General features: G+C 46.9%; 1 protein-coding gene across 1 annotated transcript in view; it reads left to right on the top strand.

Moving 5' to 3' along the window:
• Positions 1-22,503, top strand: part of GPATCH11 (G-patch domain containing 11) — a 47,597-nt gene that overhangs the window by 10,366 nt on the left and 14,728 nt on the right. The window contains exon 3 of the mRNA XM_069954454.1: positions 2,530-2,571. Within this exon, the coding sequence (XP_069810555.1) occupies positions 2,530-2,571 (42 nt within the window). The remainder of the gene's footprint in view (positions 1-2,529; positions 2,572-22,503) is intronic.

Genomic DNA, 22,503 nt, shown 5'->3' with positions numbered 1-22,503 from the left:
AGGGATATCTGGCTTTTCCCGTGTTTTGAGACTCACAACTGAGGCTCCACGGACCCCTTTTTTGCATATTCAAATTTTGTAGGGGGCAATCAGTGGAGACTCTTAAATGAGTACTCCTTTGGTTTTTTTCACTGTTCTCCTTGAGTTCAGTGATTGGTGTGTTTTGTTCGTCGAAGCAAATTTTCCCATAATCAATCACACATCAATAGTACAAGCAATTTTAAGAAACTCTGTAATAGGTTTTGTTAAGCCAAAGAGTTTTCATCTGTACTCAAAGAGCTTTTTTGCAGCCTCCCCTTTATTTCAGAAGAAACAGGATTTTTGTGTCCATTATGGGCTATGGAGGGCGGGAGGGGCCGAGGGGGATAAGTGAGCACTGAGAGGAGAAAAGGCAGCCCTGCATAACACTACATCCTGCAATCCTATTTCACCAAGGTCATAGACCAGCACAGAACTCTCTGACCTCTGAATCCAGCATTTTAGGTGCCCAGACAGTTTCCAAACAGCAGAGCAGGTTATCTCCTCTTCCAGCTCACTCATCCCCCTCATGACCCCACCCCCTCCATAGGTTATAATGGACACAGCAGAACCCGTCTTCACTTTTCTCCTCTGTAATGTATACAACTTTGCCTGATATTGAACAGATAAGAAGTGAGGGATGGAGTCTGGAAGTCTTTGAGTACAGAAAGAGGCATTTTTTGCCTAATAAAGAGTTTATTAAAATTGCTTGTACTATTTATTAAATATTACAAGTGACAGGTAAACTTTAAACTTCCAGTCATAGAAGAGTTAATAATAGACTTCTTCCTTACAAACTTCAGTGATAGCTTCTACCCTTCCATAGCTTTAAGCAGCATGTGCAGTCCTGTAAAGTCATGCTCCTCTTTGCACACTCCTAGCTTGTTAGGAATAAAGTGGGGAAAAGAACTCCACTTATTGTAACATTTTATTGCTCTATTACAGTTTGTCATTACAGAGAAAAGCCTTGGAACAACTAATGTGACACATGTTTGGCACGGCTCAGTCTCACAAAGTAGTAAACACCACACTTCTCTTATCTTACCCTTTCTGTAGATTTTCTTTGGGGCTTTCAGTGCATTGAAAGCAGCAGTTACCGTTGTTAAGGTTAAGCTGAGTAAGTGTTATTTATGTTCTTGATGCTTTCTATTGATCACTGCGGCAGGTCCGCGGTGCATTACAGCTATTATTTATAGCTATGGGCTACAATATTTTTTATTTTATGTCCATTTTTATAAAGACAGATAAAAAGGTGCTTTGCAGTTCCAGCAGACAAAGTGAAATACGTTCCACAAAGAGGCAAATAAAAATGGCTGTCTAATTAGTATGGGCTGGATGCTGCGCTACTGTCCACCTAAGAAAACGTAAAATAAGAGGAACGCCAGCCAAGATATTTCACCGGGAGGAAAGACCGATAAGTGGATGAGCAGCCCGCCCTGCACTGGCTTCCAGCTATAAATTTGGATCTCCAGAAAGTGTGGAAGGTGGATGGTGTGTAGTCTCAAGTGTGCAGTGTAGTGGTGTCTCGTTGTTTATTCAGGGTTGTATATTCCGGGGAAAATACAGGACGTCGGCAGAGACAAATCACCTTCTTCTAGTTTATCCTAAAGCCTTAGATACTTCAAGGTGGAAATATATCAGTATATAGAAAAACAAGAGCTGCTATGTTTGATGAAGAAGCTTTGGTAGGCTCTGGTAAGTTACTCACTGCCTTCTGTAGGATTAAAAATGTAATATCATGTAGCATATTACAGTCATGGGGGGGGGGTACTTACTAAGACCGACATTCTATACACTGGTATGTTGGAGTGAAATGCACTAAATTTATTAAAAGGGTATTCCAGCAAAAAATATTTTTCTTCATATTAACTGGTTCCAGAAAGTTATACAGATTTTTTAAGTAATTCTATTTAAAAATGTCAAATCTTCTAGTACTTATCAGCTGCTGTATGCCCTGCAGGAAGTGGTGTATTCTTTCCAGTTTGATCTAGTGGTCTCTGCTGCCACCTCTTTCTGTGACAAGAAGTGTCCGAAGCAGGAGAGGTTTTCTATGGGAATTTCATACTGCTCTGGACAGTTCCTGACATGAACAGGGGTGGCAGCAGAGAGCGCTGTGTCAGACTGGAAATAATACACTAGTTCCTGCAGGACATACAGCAGCTGATAAGGACTGGAAGACTTGACATTTTTAAGTAGAAGTAATTTACAAATCTGTCTAACTTTCTGGTACCAGTTGATTTGAAAAAAAAATATTTTTTTTAACGGAGTACCCCCTTAAAGGAGTTATTTAGCTCTTCCCCTAGATAGGACACCAATATTCTAGTAGTGTGTAGTTTAATTTTTTCACTGATTTTGCTATTTCCAGATGAGCCTCACAGATATTGGGACTGTGTTGTTCCTCCTGTCAGTAGTGTGTGTACTGTACTTGTGGAGATGGCACAGGACAAACTTGGGAGGAAAACACTCTAAGTATCAATAACATGTCTTCTATTTATTCCCTCTTTGGTGTAGGTGATGGCATTGTTGAACCGATTCCACTGAATATTAAGGCGGGTGAGTTTCATCCTTCCTATTTTTTTTAGTTGTATTTGCTTGATAAAATTCTTGCGTAAGGCTAAGAGTTTTTTTTTTGTTTTGTTTTTAAGAAATCAACAGGGATTGTGATCACAAGCAGTTTTGCAATCTACTTACTTTATTTATTTTTTTACATTTTCTATGTTTATACTAATCACGCCGAAAATGCCCCTAATGATAAGGAAACGTGCTGGTACATCACCCAGCACGCTTCCAAAACATACCCCTGTACTCTCCGTGCCATCCTTGATTAGACAGTAATCTTACACTTATGAAGCCCCGCGCTGTTTGCGCATGGTGGGTGTGCTAAAGGCATCGGTGTGCTGCCGCCGTTGAATGCAGGCCCCGGGTGACGTCAGCAGAGTGCAGCTCTTTCAATCACGCCCCTCTGGGCGTAAATACAGCGCTCGCAACCGCCCAGGACCGTGACTACATACGCCCACCTTGACTACTTGCCAGGAATTACCATTCAGCGCGGGACTTCATAAATGTAAGGGTACGGAGGGTATGTTTGGGAAGCATGCTATGTGATGTACCAGCGCGTTTCCTTATCATTAGGGGCATTTTCGGCGTTATTGGTTCCCTTTAAAACCAGTCTTTTGCGCACTCACACAAGGAAAGACACCTGTTGATCATGCAGGTTGTATATCAACTGAGGGCAATTACCTTAGGCTAATTATATTACAAAAGGGGTTGTCCAGCGAAAATCTTTTTCTTTCAAATCAATTGTGTCAGAAAGTTATATAGATTTGTAAATTACTTCTATTAAAAAATCTTAAGTCTTCCTGTACTTATTAGCTGCTGTATGCCATTAGTGATGTCACAATACCAGAATTTTGAGTTCGATAGCAATACCAACTTTTTTTTTCAATGCTTGATATGAATTCGATACTGAGTAAATTATATTGAAAAATAGAAATGCCCCCCTGCCCCCCGTCAGGTCCGTACAAACCAATTCACATTCCTTTAATTTTATTACTTTAAAAAAAGTTTCCATTATTTAAAATAAATGTGCTTTAAAAATTGCCCTATTCTCACTCCTAACACTGTTACCTTTCTGGCTGTGGTGTGAGGGGTCTTTTTTTTTTTTTTTTTGTGCCATGATCTGTAGTTTTATTCAGTAGCATGTTTTTATGTGCTACTGAACTTGGTGTTTTTTTGCGTTTGCACTGTTTACAGTTTGTGATCAGGAAGGTGATAATTTTATAGTAAGGACAATAACACTCCAACTATCTGGGGACAATGGGGGTTGTAGTCATGGAACACACTTCATCTTCAGTCAGCGATGTCGTCTTCGGCCGAATCCATCTGTCCGTCCTGAGTGCCGGCCGCCCTCTGCCGCGTCATCGGCTGCTCAGCTGCGAGCGGCTGAGCATCTGATGACGCTGAAGAGGGCGGCCGGCACTCAGGACGGATGGAGGGATTCGGCCCGGCCGTCCGAAGACGACATCGCTGACTGAAGATCGGAGACGAGTCGGCACGTGACAGGTATGTATAGCGCACCACACTTCCGGGTACACGGGTGGGGGTGGTGGGACACAGGGAAGGGGGCCATTCACAGACATAACATACATTACAAAGTTGTATAACTTTGTAATGTGTGTTATTCTGTGAATAATTGTTTACCGCCGCACTACCCCTTTAACCTAACGCCTCTCTTGGCAGCAACTGACCTCCGCCTACAAAAGTGAGGGATCACTTCCGTTGTCACTACTGGGTAGAATCAATATCTTTAAAATGATTTTTTTACCCAAATTTCTTTACCTGTTTCACACCTCCCATGTTTTCCCCCCTAAACAGTTCTTTGCTGATCTGGAAAGGATTCTGAGATTCTTCTACAGGCAGGGCAGGTCTCCTAGAATCGGTTATGCACACCTCCTTGCGCCCAAACATCAGGGGGGACTGGCAGCGCCTAATATGTACCATTATTTTCTGGCGTCTCAGTTGATCTATGCTAATTGGTGGTTGGATCTGGACCTCAGTAATGCGGCGGTGGCACTGGCTGGGGCAATGGTTGGATCCTATGAAGGCTTAACTAATACCCTGTATCGGTATACCCCTTCGGCATCTTGGCCTCCTCCCTTGGCCACTGTGCAAAGGGTATGGTCGGTAGTGCATAAACAGATGTCCTCGCCCCCCTTTTCCCCTCGCACGCCCTTATGGCTGAACCCTCATCTGCCAGAACTCGTTATTTATATAGGCATATATAAAAACATATCTGCCCTGAGGATCAACCCTGGTAGATATTGGCTCCCATCTAAGAGTACGGTGGATTAGGAAAGAGACCCCTCTCGAATATGATGTGTGGAAGGCGTGGGCTTTCCACTGTATCCATGGCTTACTAAGAAAATGAGATCTCTCAGGGACCAAATGTGTTTCTTGGAGACATGTAATCATGGGGTTAAATTGACGTATATGGGAAAATATGAGTGAACTCTTTTTAGGAGACCCCAAACCCCTGACGTTCCATGACAATATAGTGTAATCAGCCATTATCACATATATGTAACCCTAGCGGCAGGACATGCAACCATAAGATCATACACTTCCCTAGATAGACAGCACATACTTTGTCCATAGCGAGTACTCGGTAAAAGTCTATAAACACAACACACTGCAACAGGAACAAAACAGCGTCCTTGGATTGTCCAGAAGACATAGTATTCAAAATAATCAGGATAAGACTAAAACTGTTCAGGACATAGGTGGTGACTGGTGACATTGAAGTGGCTCTGTTAATGGGGCAGAGCCCGTCATCACAAAAACAATAAATGGCTCCTACCGGCCAAATCAGAACAGAAAACAGAACTAAAGTGGGGCAAGGCCACATAACCAAGTTACCAGGAGATCACTCATCCGGATAAGATCCTCTGACGCAAAGGAGGCCGCTGGTATGTCACTCCGGTCTGGGTGACCAACGTCGCTGTCGTCTAGCCCAGTCATCCGCTTCAGCGGGGGTGGTAAAGAAGATTGCACGATCTCCATCGACAACACGCAGTCGTGCTGGGTAAGCCATGGAGTATGCCACACCGAGTTCTCGGAGGCGGTGGTGAAAGAGGCTCTCTGCTTTTGCAGCTCCGCGGAAAAGTCAGGAAATATGGAAACCTTGACGTTGTCACCTTTGCGTCTGGCAGCACGGAGTATAAGATCCCTATCGTTTCAGTTCAGGATGCGTGCAAGCAACGGGCGCGTGGCGGCAGCAGGGGGGGGAGGGCGTACAGGCACCCTGTGGGCTCTTTCAACTGTGAAGGCGATGGAAAAGTTAGTGTCAGCAAAAGTTTCCTTGAGCCATCTTTCCACAAAAGTAGTAGGATTCTGCCCCTCCGCTCTTTCAGGCATCCCAATGATCCGGACATTATTACAACGGAGCCTGTTCTCCAGGTCATCCGATTTCTGCCTGCAGAGGGTAAGCTGCGACTCCAGGGAAGAAACTGTATTTGTCAGAGGATGCACCTCGTCTTCTAGGGAGGAGATGCGTCCCTCAGCTTGCGTTATCCTCCCCCTGAGCTTCTGCAAATCCTCCCGCAGGAGCCCCACGTCTATCTTCACCTCCTCTAGTTTAACTGTCAGAGCTGACTTACATGAGGTGATGGCATGCAGGATTTCTCTCATCGTGGGCTCAGAATCCCCTTCAGAGTTAGAGGGCCCAGCTGCAGGGTCTCCGTCAGTGTCGGCTCCTTGCTCCGCAGTATGAGGCAGGTCAGCGCCATCTTGGTCGTCTTTGCGAGCATAATCCCGGAGCTTCTCCATCCCAGGACGCTCCTTTGATTTGCCAAAATCTTGTTTCCCGATCTTGCCCATGGTGGTCGGAGTAAGGCAGGCTATGGTAGGAGTCAGGATACCAAGCAGGAGGCTAATTAAGACGAGCACGGGACGGGAGCTGTGCCTACATGCGACCGCTCCGCTCAAGTGCTAAGCCACGCCCCCGGGCTCAACAGATCTTGAAAAACCCCTGACGCACAGCTACTTAATGTTGAGCTGGGAGGACACATCCCCATTCCAGAAGGCCTATGTGAGATGGGTGGTAGATGTCCCCTCCCTGAATGATCGGCAGTGGAAGGAGGTGGTGAGTACATATTATCCTACGGTAGTCAGTGCTAGGGATCGATTGATTCATTTCCGCTTCCTGATGAGAACCTACTACACCCGGAGAGGCTTAGGAAGATGGGGGTGTCCCCCTCGGATACTTGCTTTAAATGCCAGACGGATGTTGGTACCTTTATTCATGCAGTGTGGTCATACCCTAAGATACAGGCCTTCTGGCGCTCGGTTCTGTAATTTCTGTCCGACCACTTTGATTTTCCGTTTGTCCGTACCCCTTCGGTCTTCCTGCTAGGCAGGGATTACACAAAACAAATATTACAGGGTGTTCATAAGGGTCCTTTTCTTCTGTGCCAAAAAAATTATAGCACTGGAGTGGAAGTGCACCGACGTTCCTTCCTTGGCCCGCTGGAAACAGCTGGTTAACAAATATGTCCCACTATACGAGGTCCTCTACGAACACCGCAAATGCCCTGAGAAATTCAAGAAGATTTGGATACACTGGCTCATGTTAGATGAGACAGTAGATGTTCAACCTTGTTTGTGGTTACTGTGTGTGTGTATATATTTTGTCTACACATTCTGTCCTCTTCAAGCCATACGGCAGTTGATTTTTGGGGAATACACGCCTGTTGTTGCCCTTTCCACTTCGTTATCTGGGATCAGGGCCCATCCTAAGTTATGATGTCCACTGTTGGTGTGTATCTGCAATACATATGAAGGACGGATGTTTTTGTTTTCTTGTATATTATCTATGCAAAAGTTTAAATAAACTCTTTAAAAAAAAAGAAAGAAAAAGATTTTAGCTGGACAACCCCTTTTTTCTTTTGCTAATTATATTATCAACTCTGCAGCTTACCAGGACACAATGCTCTTTGTTATGGAACAATTCAGTCAGTGTAATGTTAGAGTGTGATTACAGAGGTTTTGGTTCTGTGTGACAGGAGAGCTGACCATACAATGCGAGCAACCCCAGGAGTCTCTCCTGAATATGGAGTTGCAGCAGCTGTACACATGTGCGGTAAAGACTTGTCCCACTCTGTGCACACTCAGGAAGGGCTGTCAATAGTAAGCCACGTGTTTGAGCACACAAAGGACTTCATGTGTTTGGGGGTTTTTTTTGACAGAGAAAAGGCCAAATGTCTTGAGGGAGCATGGACCGCAGTTTGACAGGGAAACACTTAGTGGCCATATGTATAACATTGATTTAACCCTTAGAGGAACGGGCCAATTTCAATTTTAAATTTTTCCTCCTTGTGCTTAAAAGGCCATAGCACTTGTATTTTTTCACCTAGAAACCCACATGAGCCCTTATTTTTTGCACCACTAATTGTACTTTGCAATGACAGGCTGAATTTTTTCGTAAAGAACACTGCAAAACTAGAAAAAAATTCAATGTTGTTGTAATTTCTTTTATTTAGGATTTTTTAGTTTTTATGCCACTCACCCTGGGGTAAAACTGTTATATATGTTCCTCAAGTCGTTACGATTACAACGATATGTAACATGTATAACTTTTATTGTATCTGATGGCCTGTAAAAAATTCAAACCATTGTTAAAGGAGAAGTCCGGCCAAAATTAATTTTTGATATGTTGTTACTTATGAAAAGTTATACAAATTTCTAATGTACATTAATTATGGGAAATGCACATATAGAGCTATTTCCCTTAATTTAGTAGATCAGGAAGTGTTAGAAATATCTCTGAAGAAGTGACGTCACGACCCAGGGTGTAATTCCTATGGAGTGTCCAGCAGGGGGCGCTCTCTATATAGAAGTCTATGGGACTTTATTGTTTCTATGGGTTTCTATGTAATGTAATGTAATGTAATGTAATGTAGTGTAGTGTACAGTGCTTTATTGAATGAATACATCTATGGAATACTTTGGGGAGCAAGTGTCCTTGCTCCTCAAAGTATTGCATACATGTATTCATTCAATACACAGTAAGCCCGCCGATCCGCCACACGCTGATCCGCCGCATTCCCGCCGATCCGGACCATATACATTGAACTACAGCTCCCATCATCTGCTTATAGTATGAACAGGTGATGGGAGCTGTAGTTGGGTAGTGGATATGACATGCCGCCGGGCGCAGGGGGGAGCCGCTCAGTACACAGCAGCGCTCCCCCCTCCTCCTCCTCCTTCCGTGATAACTTCCGCCTATACCAATGCTGACTCCCTGCCTGGCCGCCGCTCTCCACTCTCCCCCCATACATACCGGCTCCCGATGCATCCTGGTGTCCGCGCTGATGCCGGGAGCCGGTATATGTGAGCGGAGAGCGGCGGCCAGGCAGGGAGTCAGCATTGGTATAGGCGGAAGTTATCACGGAAGGAGGAGGAGGAGGGGAGAGCTGCTGTGCACTGAGCGGCTCCCCCCTGCGCCCGGCGGCATGTCATATCCACTACCCAACTACAGCTCCCATCACCTGTTCATACTAGAAGCAGATGATGGGAGCTGTAGTTCAATGTATATGGTCCGGATCGGCGGGAATGCGGCGGATCAGCGTGTGGCGGATCGGCGGAAATGCGGCGGATCGGCGGGCTTACTGTGTATTGAATGAATACATTTATGCAATACTTTGGGGAGCAAGGACACTTGCTCCCCAAAGTATTCCATAGATGTATTCATTCAATAAAGCACTGTACACTACATTACATTACATTACATAGAAACCCATAGAAACAATAAAGTCCCATAGACTTCTATATAGAGAGCGCCCCCTGCTGGACACTCCATAGGAATTACACCCTGGGTCGTGACGTCACTTCTTCAGAGATATTTCTAACACTTCCTGATCTACTAAATTAAGGGAAATAGCAGTATATGTGCATTTCCCATAATTAATGTACATTAGAAATTTGTATAACTTTTCATAAGTAACAACATATCAAAAATTAATTTTGGCCGGACTTCTCCTTTAACAAACATATGTTCCTTAAAATTGCTCTATTCCCAGGCTTATAACGCTTTTATCCTTTGGTCTATGGGGCTGTGATGTGTTCTTTCTATCGGTACCTTGATTGCGCATATGCAAATTTTTGATTGCTTTTTATTACAATTTTTCTGGATTTGATGCGACCTAAAATGCACAATTTTGCACTTTGGGACTTTTTACGCTTACGCCATTTACCGTGCGAAATTAGGAATATGATAAATTAATAGTTCGGGCGATTACACACGTGGCGATAACAAACATGTTTATTTATTATTATTTATAACATGGGAAAACGGGGTGATCCAAACTTTTATTAAGGGAGGGGGCTTTTTATTAATAACACTTTTTTTTTTACTTTTACACTTATACTAGAAGCCCCCCTGGGGGACCTCTAGTATAAGTACACTGATCTCTCATTGAGCCCGGTAGGAGTAGGATGTGTGGATTGCTCCTCTGGGACAAAGTCCCCACTAGACACCAGGGATGGCTCACCTGATTCGTGTCGATCCCCATCCGCCATCTTGGGACAATGATGTCATCTTCGGGAGGCCGGCCGGACCGCTCCAGCTGTCCCTCATGCCGGCCCCCCTCTGCCGCGTCATCAGCTGCTCAGCCCCCATTGGCTGAGCACAGTTATGGCTGATGGCGGGCGGGGGTAGAAACGAATCAGGTGAGTATAGAGCACTACACTTCTGGGTCTAGCGTGGGTGGGGGGGAAACACTGGGAAGGGGGCAATTCCCTAACATATCATACATTACAAAGTTATGTACAAAGTAATGTGTGTTATTTAGTGAATAATTTTAAAACGCTGCACTACTCCTTTAAACATAGAAAACTGATCATTACCCCTGTTAAGTTCGACAGTGCCTCTTTAAATTTTCATTTCTATAGTCTACAAATATACTTACCCCAAACCAGATGTAAGTACAAATCTTTCCATTATGTTTATACTCAGTTCGGTTTTGGTACTGACCGAAGTGCTATCTATACCAGTGGTCTACCCAAGTTACAACAACCTCCGGTACCATTGGTTTTTCCTGGACAATTTAAACTTGAAACCAAACTCAACATACAATGCTATAAGCAGTGAGGAGCTGCGGCACACATGAAGAGCTACAGATTTTCAGATATGTGACATGACTATAATGTTACAGGACTTTGTCATAAGTTTTACTTATGTTCTACAAAGTCCGGATATAGCCTTACAAAGGGACCCTTCATTTTATGACCAGAAGAAACTGTTTATTGCCAGTTTTCTTATTTTAGAATGAGCCAATATAGGAGAAAATTACCTGATTTTTTTTTTTCCCATCAGAAAACTTTGCTTTCAGTAGTTTATTTTATGTAAAATTTCCCAAGGCTTAAAGTTAGAACAAGTTGCCACCGTTATTATAGATAAACAACATGAAATAGCTGCAATGATTTTAGTGCATAGCCATTTAGGCATCCTTTCTGGGAAGCAATCTTCATCTAATATAGGGCACGTTATGAGCCAAGGGGATTTCACGTCAATTTCACGTACTTATAAAATGGGCTTTTTTTTCTCTCTACCTAACGATATTAACTAAATGGGGCAAATCAATGTGCAAAGTCGATGCTACAGATAAAACCATTGCAGTTCTTCATGTTCTGTATATTGGAAATGACATAATAACATTATTAGGAATGGGAATAAATTAGTCGCTGTGCTATATATGTTTTGAACCAGTCCTACTAACCCAAGGGCTCCTGTTCATGAACATGTCAGCAGTCATTTACACAGACGCTCTTTACAGGAGGTGGTAGGACTCTCGTAGGTCTCTGTAAGGCCCGTCATGTGTCACAAGTTTGTAGCTGAAAACCCCTTTAATAACATTACACCGCACAACGCTATATAACAATGATCAAAGGGAGGGCAGACCAAGGCATGCAGCTGCCGATAAAGGCGTCTGTCCCAGGGAGAGATTGCAGGTAAAATGTACCCAAAGCTTTTTACTTTGATGTTTTTTTTTCCATATAGAAGGAAGTTTCCAGGGAAGACCGATACACTCTATGCTTAGTGCAGAGTCCTGATAGTCATGCCATGCAGCGGCCTGCACTTGACATAACATGGCATATTAGTTTTATCCAGTGTGAAGGATTTTTAACCCCTAAATAGTTCGCTAACATTCCTGATGTTAAGGGCTGAAATATGAAGTATGCAGCTTATGCACAGGTCATATTCTCTGTAGTGATTCCTTAGTAGCAGTAGAGATCAAAGTATATTACTGAACTATGAAGCCATCTCACACATCACAGACAAAAGGTAATCCCAAAACCACAAGAAAGAAACTTGATTTGACCGCAAAGTGTGAACACACCTTAAATAAACAGCTACTTTGGAGTTTGGTTTCATCAGGGAACACTGCAGGGATGGGAATATGTTACAAGCCCTACAAGAAGATGCACAGTAGGAGACATTGAATATGGGGGGACAGAGGAAACATGGGCCAACTACAGAGGGAGGAGGGGGTTATACAGTATGGGGACTACCTGCACAGGGAGGATGTGTACAGTATGGGGGAAGAACTACAGAAGGGGAGGGAGGTATACGGTATGGAGGCCTAACTACAGTATAGGAGCCTAACAATAATGGGACATAAAGTATGGCAGCTAACCTCTGTATAGACCAGTGCTTCTCAAACTTTTTCTACTGGAGCCTCAACCAACACGGAAGTGCAGGCCCCATACCCCCCACTTAAACCTAATAAATAAAGACACAACAACAATTCCAGTGGATGAATTTTATGGCCGCGGAACTTTATAAGGGTTTACAATTTATAAGAATAAATAAATAACCATAATAAATAGCAGAATCTTTAACCACATAAGTCCATAACCTAAACCATCCCACTATGAAGTCCACGACAGACTCAGAATTTCTTAACCCTCAGGGTGGGAGGGCGGGAGCAGGGCCGGGACAAGGAGTCTTGGTGCCCTAGGCAGAGAAGGAAAATGGCGCCCCCCCCCCCCCCCCCGAAAAAAGACAAAAAAACCCCGTATATACTGTATCTGCATAAAAAAGACATGTATACACACTTTTAAACACACTTGGTATGGCATGATCATAAATTAATGTAAATAGTTTTTTCCCCTGTGCTTCATAACTTTTGATACTCAATACCATTTTGATACTTAATACAGCGCCCTACAACTCCCAACATACCTTCTTGTGCACTACAACCTCCAGCATACCTATTTGTGCACAAGAAGGTATGCTGGGAGTTGTAGTTGTGCAGCAGCAACCTCCCGACACAACAACTCCCAGCATACCTCTTTGTGTATTACAACTCTTAGCATACCTTTTGCTGCTAGGGTCCTAAAACATCCGGGGCACAGACCCCCTGAGTTGCTATAAGTGGATGATGGGAGAGATCTCTGCACTGACGTTATTTATATAGTGTACATATGTATGCTTATGTGTATACAGGTTTTGTTGTTCATTCCAGTTAGTGTTTGGAATAGTGACTCACAGTTGACGTCTTCTCTGATCACAGTTGTTCATTATTCCTTTTTCTTTTCCACTCACCCTGAGCCACGATTCCTCTTTGCAGAATCTGCAAAGGATTCTTAGGATCCTTGCTCCAACACATACAGTATATAGTAATATAGTCCCCTCTGTACTCCTATGTAGTATAGACCTCTTCTCTACCCCCGCATAGTATTAGACCCTCTCTGTGCCTGTATAAAATATGTACCCCTTCTGTGCACCTGTATAGTATAGGCCCCCTGTGCAGCAGTCTCCATAGTATGTGGGCCCGCCATGCAGCTTCCACATATAGAATAACCCCTCCTGCTGTGCAGCATCCCCATATAATATATGCCCCCCCCCCCGTGAAGCATCACCATATAGAATAGGCCTCCCTGATGTGTAGCATCCCCATGTAGAATAGTCCCACTTGATGTGCAGCATTCCTATATAGAAATATAAAATACACACACACACACATTGCAGCATTCCCATTTAGAATAAACCCACTTCACACACACACACACACACACACACACACACACCACTGCCTCCCCCTCATGTACTGTACCACTGCCAACGTTTTTGTGTGGTACTAAATTTGTTGGGTTTCTGCGCTTGCTCTGTTTACCGTGCGTGATCAGGAAGGTGATCATTTTGTAGTATGGACAATAACACTTCAGATATCAGGGGGACGATGGGGATTGTAGTCATGTAACACTTCAGCTATCAATGGGATGATGACGACTGTAGTCATGTAACACACACTGCTATCAGGGTGATGATGGGGATTGTAGTCATGAAACACACACACCAACTATTAGGGACATGATGGGGGTTGTAGTCATGGAACACCAGCTATAAGCGGATGATGGGGATTGTAGTAATGTAACACACACTTCAGCTATCAGGGGGATGATGGTGGTTGTAGTAGTCATATTTACATCCACAATTCTCATACACAGACTGACAGGTGCACACACACACACACACACACACACACACAGCTCACACACACAGTTCACACACACAGCTCACACACACACGCACACACACACACAGCTCACACACACATACAGCTCACACACAGTTCACACACACACACAGTTCACACACACACACACAGTTCACACACACACACAGCTCACACACACACAGCTCTCACACACACACACACACAGCTCACACACACACAGTTCACACACACAGCTCTCACACACACAGCTCTCACACACACAGCTCTCACACACAGCTCTCACACACACAGCTCTCACACACACAGCTCTCACACACACAGCTCTCACACACACAGCTCTCACACACACAGCTCTCACACACACAGCTCTCACACACACAGCTCTCACACACACAGCTCACACACACAGCTCACACACACACAGCTCTCACACACACAGCTCACACACACACACACAGTTCTCACACACACACACACACACACACAGTTCACACACACAGCTCTCACACACACACAGTTCACACACACACACACACACACACAGTTCACACACACAGCTCTCACACACACACAGCTCACACACACAGCTCACACACACACACACACAGCTCACACACACAGTTCACACACACACACACAGTTCACACACACAGTTCACACACACACACACACACACACACACAGTTCACACACACACACACACACACACACACACACACACAGCTCAAACACACACACACACACACTTATCATAAGGAAACTTTACTTTCAGCAGCTCCTTGCTTCCTCCTGCTTCCATCTCTTTCCTGGAGCCGGCACCGGGTTCTTCCGCCCCTCCCCCCACCTCCTCTGTGTGCCTGTCTGTCTGTGTATGAGAGCAGAGCAGGATACAGTTGATGTGGAAGGAGCAGGACCCCAGATGGCAGGGTTAGGCAGCCTGTCAGTGCAGCCAGGCAGTAAGTGGTGAGGAGGCCCAGCAGCATATTCACCTTCCTCCCCAGCGTCTTCCTTCTCCTGGAGTCTGAAGGATCCGAAATAGTAGTCAGGAGGAGGAGCGGCTATGACTGCCGCCGCGGGACTAGAGCCTGCTCCCCCGCACATGTGAGGTGTGTGTGTGGGGGTTAGATCTTGTGTCCTGCAGAGGGCGCTGCTGGCGGCCGGATCCCGGCCTGCCCGTTGGCATGTGAGCCCCACACCAGCTTCAGAGCTGATGCTGCTGCAGGTGAGGGGGATATGAGGGCGCTGGTGGAAGCGCAGGGGCAGCGCTCGGCAGCCACCAGGAGACAGAATACAGTAGCCAGTAGTTAAAAAAAAAAAATTCAGAGACCACAATTGCGCCCCCTGTATATTACCACTAGATGGCGCCCTAGGCCATCGCCTACCTTGGCCTACCCTTTGTCCCGGCCCTGGGCGGGAGCTTCTCATCCAGGGGGTCAGCGCCGACTGAGCTGAAGCTCCTTAAATTCAAAAACCAGCTTCCCGCACTTTTTTTAACAGCCAATCAGCTGATGACCTCTACAGAACTTTCTCGAACCGGGCTACACCACCTGTGAGGGAATAAGAGGGGGGGGGAGAGAGAGAGTTAACGGGACAGACCATTTCTGTCCACATAAAATCTAATAGCCGAAAAGGAGGGGGGCCGCAATGCCATGTGTGTCCCCTGCATGATTTTGGGGGGCCCCGTCAGACCAAGGCAATGCCAGGGCCTCGCCAGACTCACCAAGAGGATGCCGGGGCCTCACCATCTGTGGTAAAAGTCCAATTTAAAGCTGAAAATAATGCTACGGCTACCCTTTCACCCGTCTCCCAAACTCTATATCAGTGCTTCCCAACCTTTTCCACCTCGGGGCACCCCTTGAAAAAAAAAATTTCCTCGGGGCACCCCTACTAAATAATGTTCTACAAAATAAGAAAACCGTCATACAGTGACTCACAGGTGACGTCTTCTTTGATCTGGGGCATCACTTTCCCTTTTCCTCTCCATCCAGTCCAGTCCTCCATGATGATTTCTTCCAGATACGTTTCATTTCTTCAGAACCTGCGAGACAAACAATTTAGGCTCTGCACATTTCTAGCAGCTTCCTTCCCTTTCTCCCTCCTGTAGGCTCCCATAGTAACCGCGCTGTTTGGTGTTATGTGCAGTAAATGCCCCCAGAGGTGCCCCCCATGAACTAATAATGCCCCCAGAGGTGCCCCATATACTAATAATGCCCCCAGAGGTGCCCCCATGAGCTAATAATGCCCCCAGAGGTGCCCCCATGAGCTAATAATGCCCCCAGAGGTGCCCCCATGAACTAATAATGCCCCCAGAGGTTCCCCCATGAACTAATAATGCCCCCAGAGGTGCCCCATGAACTAATAATGCCCCCAGTGGTGCCCCCCATGAACTAATAATGCCCCCAGAGACGCCCCCATGAACTAATAATGCCCCCAGAGGTGCCCCTGATGAACTAATAATGCCCCCAGAGGTGCCCCCATATACTAATAATGCCCCCAGAGGTGCCCCCATGAACTAATAATGCCCCCAGTGGTGCCCCCCATGAACTAATAATGCCTCCAGAGATGCCCCCGTGAACTAATAATGCCCCCAGAGGTGCCCCTGATGAACTAATAATGCCCCCAGAGGTGCCCCCATGAGCTAATAATGCCCCCAGAGGTGCCCCCCATGAGCTAATAATGCCCCCAGAGGTGCCCCCATATACTAATAATGCCCCCAGAGGTGCCCCCATAAGCTAATAATGCCCCCAGAGGTGCCCCCATGAGCTAATAATGCCCCCAGAGGTGCCCCCATATACTAATAATGCCCCCAGAGGTGCCCCCATGAGCTAATAATGCCCCCAGTGGTGCCCCCCATGAACTAATAATGCCCCCAGAGGTGCCCCCATGAACTAATAATGCCCCCAGAGGTTCCCCCATGAACTAATAATGCCCCCAGAGGTTCCCCCATGAACTAATAATGCCCCCAGAGGTGCCCCCATGAACTAATAATGCCCCCATGAACTAATAATGCCCCCAGAGGTGCCCCTGATGAACTAATAATGCCCCCAGAGGTGCCCCCATGAGCTAATAATGCCCCCAGAGGTGCCCCCCATATAATAATAATGCCCCCAGAGGTGCCCCCATATAATAATAATGCCCCCAGAGGTGCCCCCATGAGCTAATAATGCCCCCAGAGGTGCCCCCCATGAGCTAATAAAGCCCCCAGAGGTGCCCCCATCTACTAAAAACTCCAATTTAAAGCTGAAAATAATGCTACGGCTACCCTTTCACCCGTCTCCCAAACTCTATATCAGTGCTTCCCAACCTTTTCCACCTCGGGGCACCCCTTGAAAAAAAACAATTTCCTCGGGGCACCCCTACTAAATAATGTTCTACAAAATAAGAAAACCGTCATACAGTGACTCACAGGTGACGTCTTCTTTGATCTGGGGCATCACTTTCCCTTTTCCTCTCCATCCAGTCCAGTCCTCCATGATGATTCCTTCCAGATACGTTTCATTTCTTCAGAACCTGCGAGACAAACAATTTAGGCTCTGCACATTTCTAGCAGCTTCCTTCCCTTTCTCCCTCCTGTAGGCTCCCATAGTAACCGCGCTGTTTGGTGTTATGTGCAGTAAATGCCCCCAGAGGTGCCCCCCATGAACTAATAATGCCCCCAGAGGTGCCCCCATATACTAATAATGCCCCCAGAGGTGCCCCCATAAGCTAATAATGCCCCCAGAGGTGCCCCCATGAGCTAATAATGCCCCTAGAGGTGCCCCCATTTACTAATAATGCCCCCAGAGGTGCCCCCATGAACTAATAATGCCCCCAGAGGTGCCCCCATGAACTAATAATGCCCCCAGAGGTGCCCCCATGAACTAATAATGCCCCCAGAGGTTCCCCCATGAACTAATAATGCCCCCAGAGGTTCCCCCATGAACTAATAATGCCCCCAGAGGTGCCCCCATGAACTAATAATGCCCCCAGTGGTGCCCCTCGTGAACTAATAATGCCCCCAGTGGTGCCCCTCGTGAACTAATAATGCCCCCAGTGGTGCCCCCCATGAACTAATAATGCCCCCAGAGGTGCCCCCATGAACTAATAATGCCCCCAGAGGTTCCCCCATGAACTAATAATGCCCCCAGAGGTGCCCCCATGAACTAATAATGCCCCCAGTGGTGCCCCCCGTGAACTAATAATGCCCCCATGAACTAATAATGCCCCCAGAGGTGCCCCTGATGAGCTAGTAATGCCCCCAGAGGTGCCCCCATGAGCTAATAATGCCCCCAGAGGTGCCCCCCATGAGCTAATAATGCCCCCAGAGGTGCCCCCATATACTAATAATGCCCCCAGAGGTGCCCCCATGAGCTAATAATGCCCCCAGAGGTGCCCCCCATGAGCTAATAAAGCCCCCAGAGGTGCCCCCATCTACTAATAATGCCCCCAGAGGTACCCCCTATGAACTAATAATGCCCCCAGAGGTGCCCCTATATACTAATAATGCCCCCGAGGTGCCCCCCATGAACTAATAATGCCCCCTGCTCTGCCCCTAAAAAAACAAACATCCTATTCACCTAATCCGCGCTGTGGCTGCAGGCAGAAGTTCTCCTCCTCCTCTTTGGGCTCCATCTTGCGAGCCGCGGGGACGGGACGTCCGGCAGGCATGATGACGTCACATCATCACGCCTCCCGGAGAGGTCATGTCCCGGCCTCCCATAGGCTGCTGGCATGAAGTGCCGGCAGCCTATGGGAGTGCATGTAGGAGCAGGATGCTGGCACTTCCTGCTCCTACATTATGCTCACAGTGTGGGCGGAACATCAAAGTGATCTGTGCATCCCGAGAAGCTGCGCGGCCGCAGCTTCTCGGGATGTTTAAAGTGACAGCGCACATTTCCCACCGGGATTCCCGCGGCACCCCTGGCTGGTTCTCCCGGCACACCAGTGTGCCGCGGCACCCCGGTTGGAAAAACGCTGCTCTATATTTTGATAAAGCTTACTTATTTCGATAAAGCAAGTACAAAATAAATGAATAATGTTCCTAAAATGGAGATTTTGCAAACCGCAAAAGGACTAAGCAGATCATAGTTACTTTTGTGAAAGCTGGCTCCACAGCCAGTCACACACAGTAACACACAGTAAGAGACACAGTAAGAGACCTGCCCTTCCGTGACCCGGTCGGGTCATGGAACGGCCGGTCTCTGAAAAAATCATCCCGACCCGTACTGCAGTACTGGCCGGATGATCTTTACAGCCGCTGAGTTCTGATCAGAACTCCCCACAGCACACAATGGAGCGTGTGGCCGGAGCTGCTCGCTCCATAGTGTGCACTGACAGGGTTTTCTGCTGCCGCTATTCACTGAATAGCGACCGCAGAAAACTGACATGTCAGTTCCATAGAACATAAGGCAACGTATCTTTTCGTGAAAAGTACAGCCGGTGTTGCCGATTGCAACAACGGCCATACTTTTACTAAAAGATACGTTGTGTGAAAAAAAAAAAATTGCAGTACCTTATTGGGGCCTGTGTGGGGATCCAGGTGGCGTGGTCCTTTTTTCACAACACTGCCCTGTTTCCATGCCTGGCGCCTTTCTGCCTTGTGAACTGGCCCGGCTCTATGCACTGGAGGCAGCCCTTGCGCCCCCCAATGTAACAATATCCCCTCCCCTCGGTCACACACCGTCATTAGAATCAACAAGGCCACATCACCAAGGGGACATCATCACATTGGGGGTCACCTCCAGAGGATAAAACACAAGAACACAACGTCGCCAAGCGCAGGAATCAGCTGCCAATTTTTTTTTTTAACTCAGTTTTATTAAAGTGTACAAAGTGGTATACACAGAGAAACGCATACCAAAAGGTAAAACAAATCAGACAGCTATCCAAGTCATACAGCATTATACATCGAAAGATAGGTAACACTTTTCACAGATAGGTTAGGCAAACGCAAAAAAGGAGCGAGTTCATAGGTCAACAGCTTCCTGCACTGTCATCATGATAATAATACAAAGCTCAGATCTCAAGAGATCATCAAGAGGAGGTGTTTCGGCATCCCAGGGCGACACACTCAGACAGGATCGGGTAGGTCATCGTATGATGGGGGGGAAATCATCGTATGTGGTGACTGACACCATGCGTCCCAGATCTTGTGAAATTTGGTGGGGCATTTGCGGTGTTTATATATCATCCGCTCGTACGCTGAGTTAACTAGTGCTATCCACGTTTCAACCGTGGGGGGCCGTCTGTCGATCCACCGTAGCGTAATCGCTTTCCTGGCAAGGAATAAAGTTTCCCTGAGAAAAATCACCCGATGATGCGTCCACACCTCCTCGCACAAGGCTCCAAACATGCATATCGTGGGGTCAAGGGGCACCTCCATGGGACACATCTCCGTAAGCACCCGAACCACTTCCTGCCAGAATAACCGAATGTGGGGACAATCCCAGATCATGTGCCAAAAGTCAGCTGGGGCAAATTGACACTTATGGCCCTATTCCACGGGTCGTTTTAGAGGAGCAAACGAGCGCTATTAGCGCTCGTTTGCTCCTCGTTCGCCGCTCGCTACCGCCGCTATTCAACGCTGCTGCAGCGAGCGGGTGAGTGCGGGAGGGGCGGCGGGGAGCTGCGGGGGGGCTGCCCGGGTGATCGCTGATCGTCCGGGCAGCCCATAGGATACAGCAGCGTCTGCTGCCGATGCTCCTATTCAACGGAGCGACGGCAGCAGATCGCTGCTATATCAGTCGCTTGTTTTTCAACATGTTGAAAAACAAGCGACTGCAACGATCAGCCGACATGAACGATGTCGGCTGATCGTTGCACTCTATTCCACGGAACGATTATCGTCCGTAGCGGTCGATATCGTCCGAAAACGAACGATAATCGTTCCGTGGAATAGGGCCATTAGGACACGATGGAGCCAGGATTCTGCCCATTCTATGAAGACGCACCGGCGTCAGGTAGCTCTGGTGTACTATGTATAGTTGTGTGAGTCTGTTATTTATAGAAGGAGACACATGCGTATGGGATTCTAACATAACGTCATAGGTTTCATCGGACATAAATGGAATGTGTTCCTTCCATCTATCCACTGCAGGAAGTGGAGTATTGGCTGCCTTGTGTCGGATGAGGTGCGAGTAAAGCAAGGAAATTAGTCCCCCAGGGCCCTGAGACCGAATGATACCAATTAACGGATATGAGGATATCGAGAGACCCTCCTCAATGAACTGTGTCTGGAGCACATGGCGCAGTTGAAGATACCTATAGAAACTCGAGTTGGGTATGTCACGAGTATCCTTCAGCGTATCGAAGGTCACCACCACTCCACCTCGATACACGTCAGCCATATACAAAACCCCCCTGTCTCTCCAATACTGGGCATCATGAAATGCAAGCAGATGGGACAGGGTACTGTTGTCCCATAGCGGGGTTTCCTCTGGGATGTCTGTATGGGATGTGATGGATTTGGTAGCCACCCACACCTGTCGAGCAACCCTCATAGCAGGCAGCAATTTTTGGCTGGGAATTGTGTCAGCGTGGAGCACTGACCAGAGGGAGGGCAGGCCCGAGTAGTCCAATATATGTCTCTCAGATAACAATGCAGCGTCAGATGTGACCCAGGGTCCCATATATTTGAGCTGCCCCGCCAGGTAGTAAAGGTATAAGTCCGGCAATGCCACCCCCGCCAAATCCTTGGGCCTCTGCAATTTGGCCAGTTGTAATTTAGACCTGGACGCTCCCCATATAAAGCTAACCATGGCAGAATCAAGGGATTTAAAAAACGGTATCCGGGTGGGACAGGAACAATAGCAGATCATCTGCATATAATCCGACTTTATCCTCCTCTCCCACATACGAGATGCCAGTGTATATAGGGTCCGCCCGCAGCAGGGATGCCAGAGGCTCCATGGCCAGAACAAACAGTAGGGGGGAGAGGGGGCATCCCTGCCGCGTGCCATGTCCCAAGGGGAATGAAGTGGAGGTGAGACCGTTTAATGTAATTGAGGCAGTTGGATTCTTGTATAGGAGGGCTACCCACGCTATAAAATTTGGTCCGAAATTAAACCTTTTCAGGACGGCCAGCAAGAAGGGCCACTCTACAGAATCAAAGGCCTTGGCAGCATCTAATGCCGCCAAGGCCCAATCCTCGCCCCGACCCGCCCCCCTCTGCACCACCAGCTGGGCCCGTCTAATATTATCAGAGGTACTACGTCCGGGCAGGAACCCTGACTGGTCAACATGAATAGGGGAGGTGACAACTCTATTTAAACGGTTTGCTAAAATCTTAGTCAGGAGCTTATAGTCTGAGTTTAGCAGCGAAATAGGTCTGTAGGACCCACATTCAGACGGTTGTTTATCAGGCTTCAGGATTAGGACAATATTGGCTGTATAGAATGAGGCCGGTAGCCGATTCCGGTCAAAGGAGGAGCGGAGGACCTCCAAAAGCGGAGGTAGAAGGATATCTTTATACTGCACATAGGCCTCAAGA

The sequence above is a fragment of the Dendropsophus ebraccatus genome, chromosome 15 (genome assembly GCF_027789765.1).
Source record: "Dendropsophus ebraccatus isolate aDenEbr1 chromosome 15, aDenEbr1.pat, whole genome shotgun sequence".
Lineage (NCBI taxonomy): Eukaryota > Metazoa > Chordata > Amphibia > Anura > Hylidae > Dendropsophus > Dendropsophus ebraccatus.
Note: the sequence above shows the minus strand (reverse complement) of the source record. Positions and strands in the feature narration are given on the sequence as shown.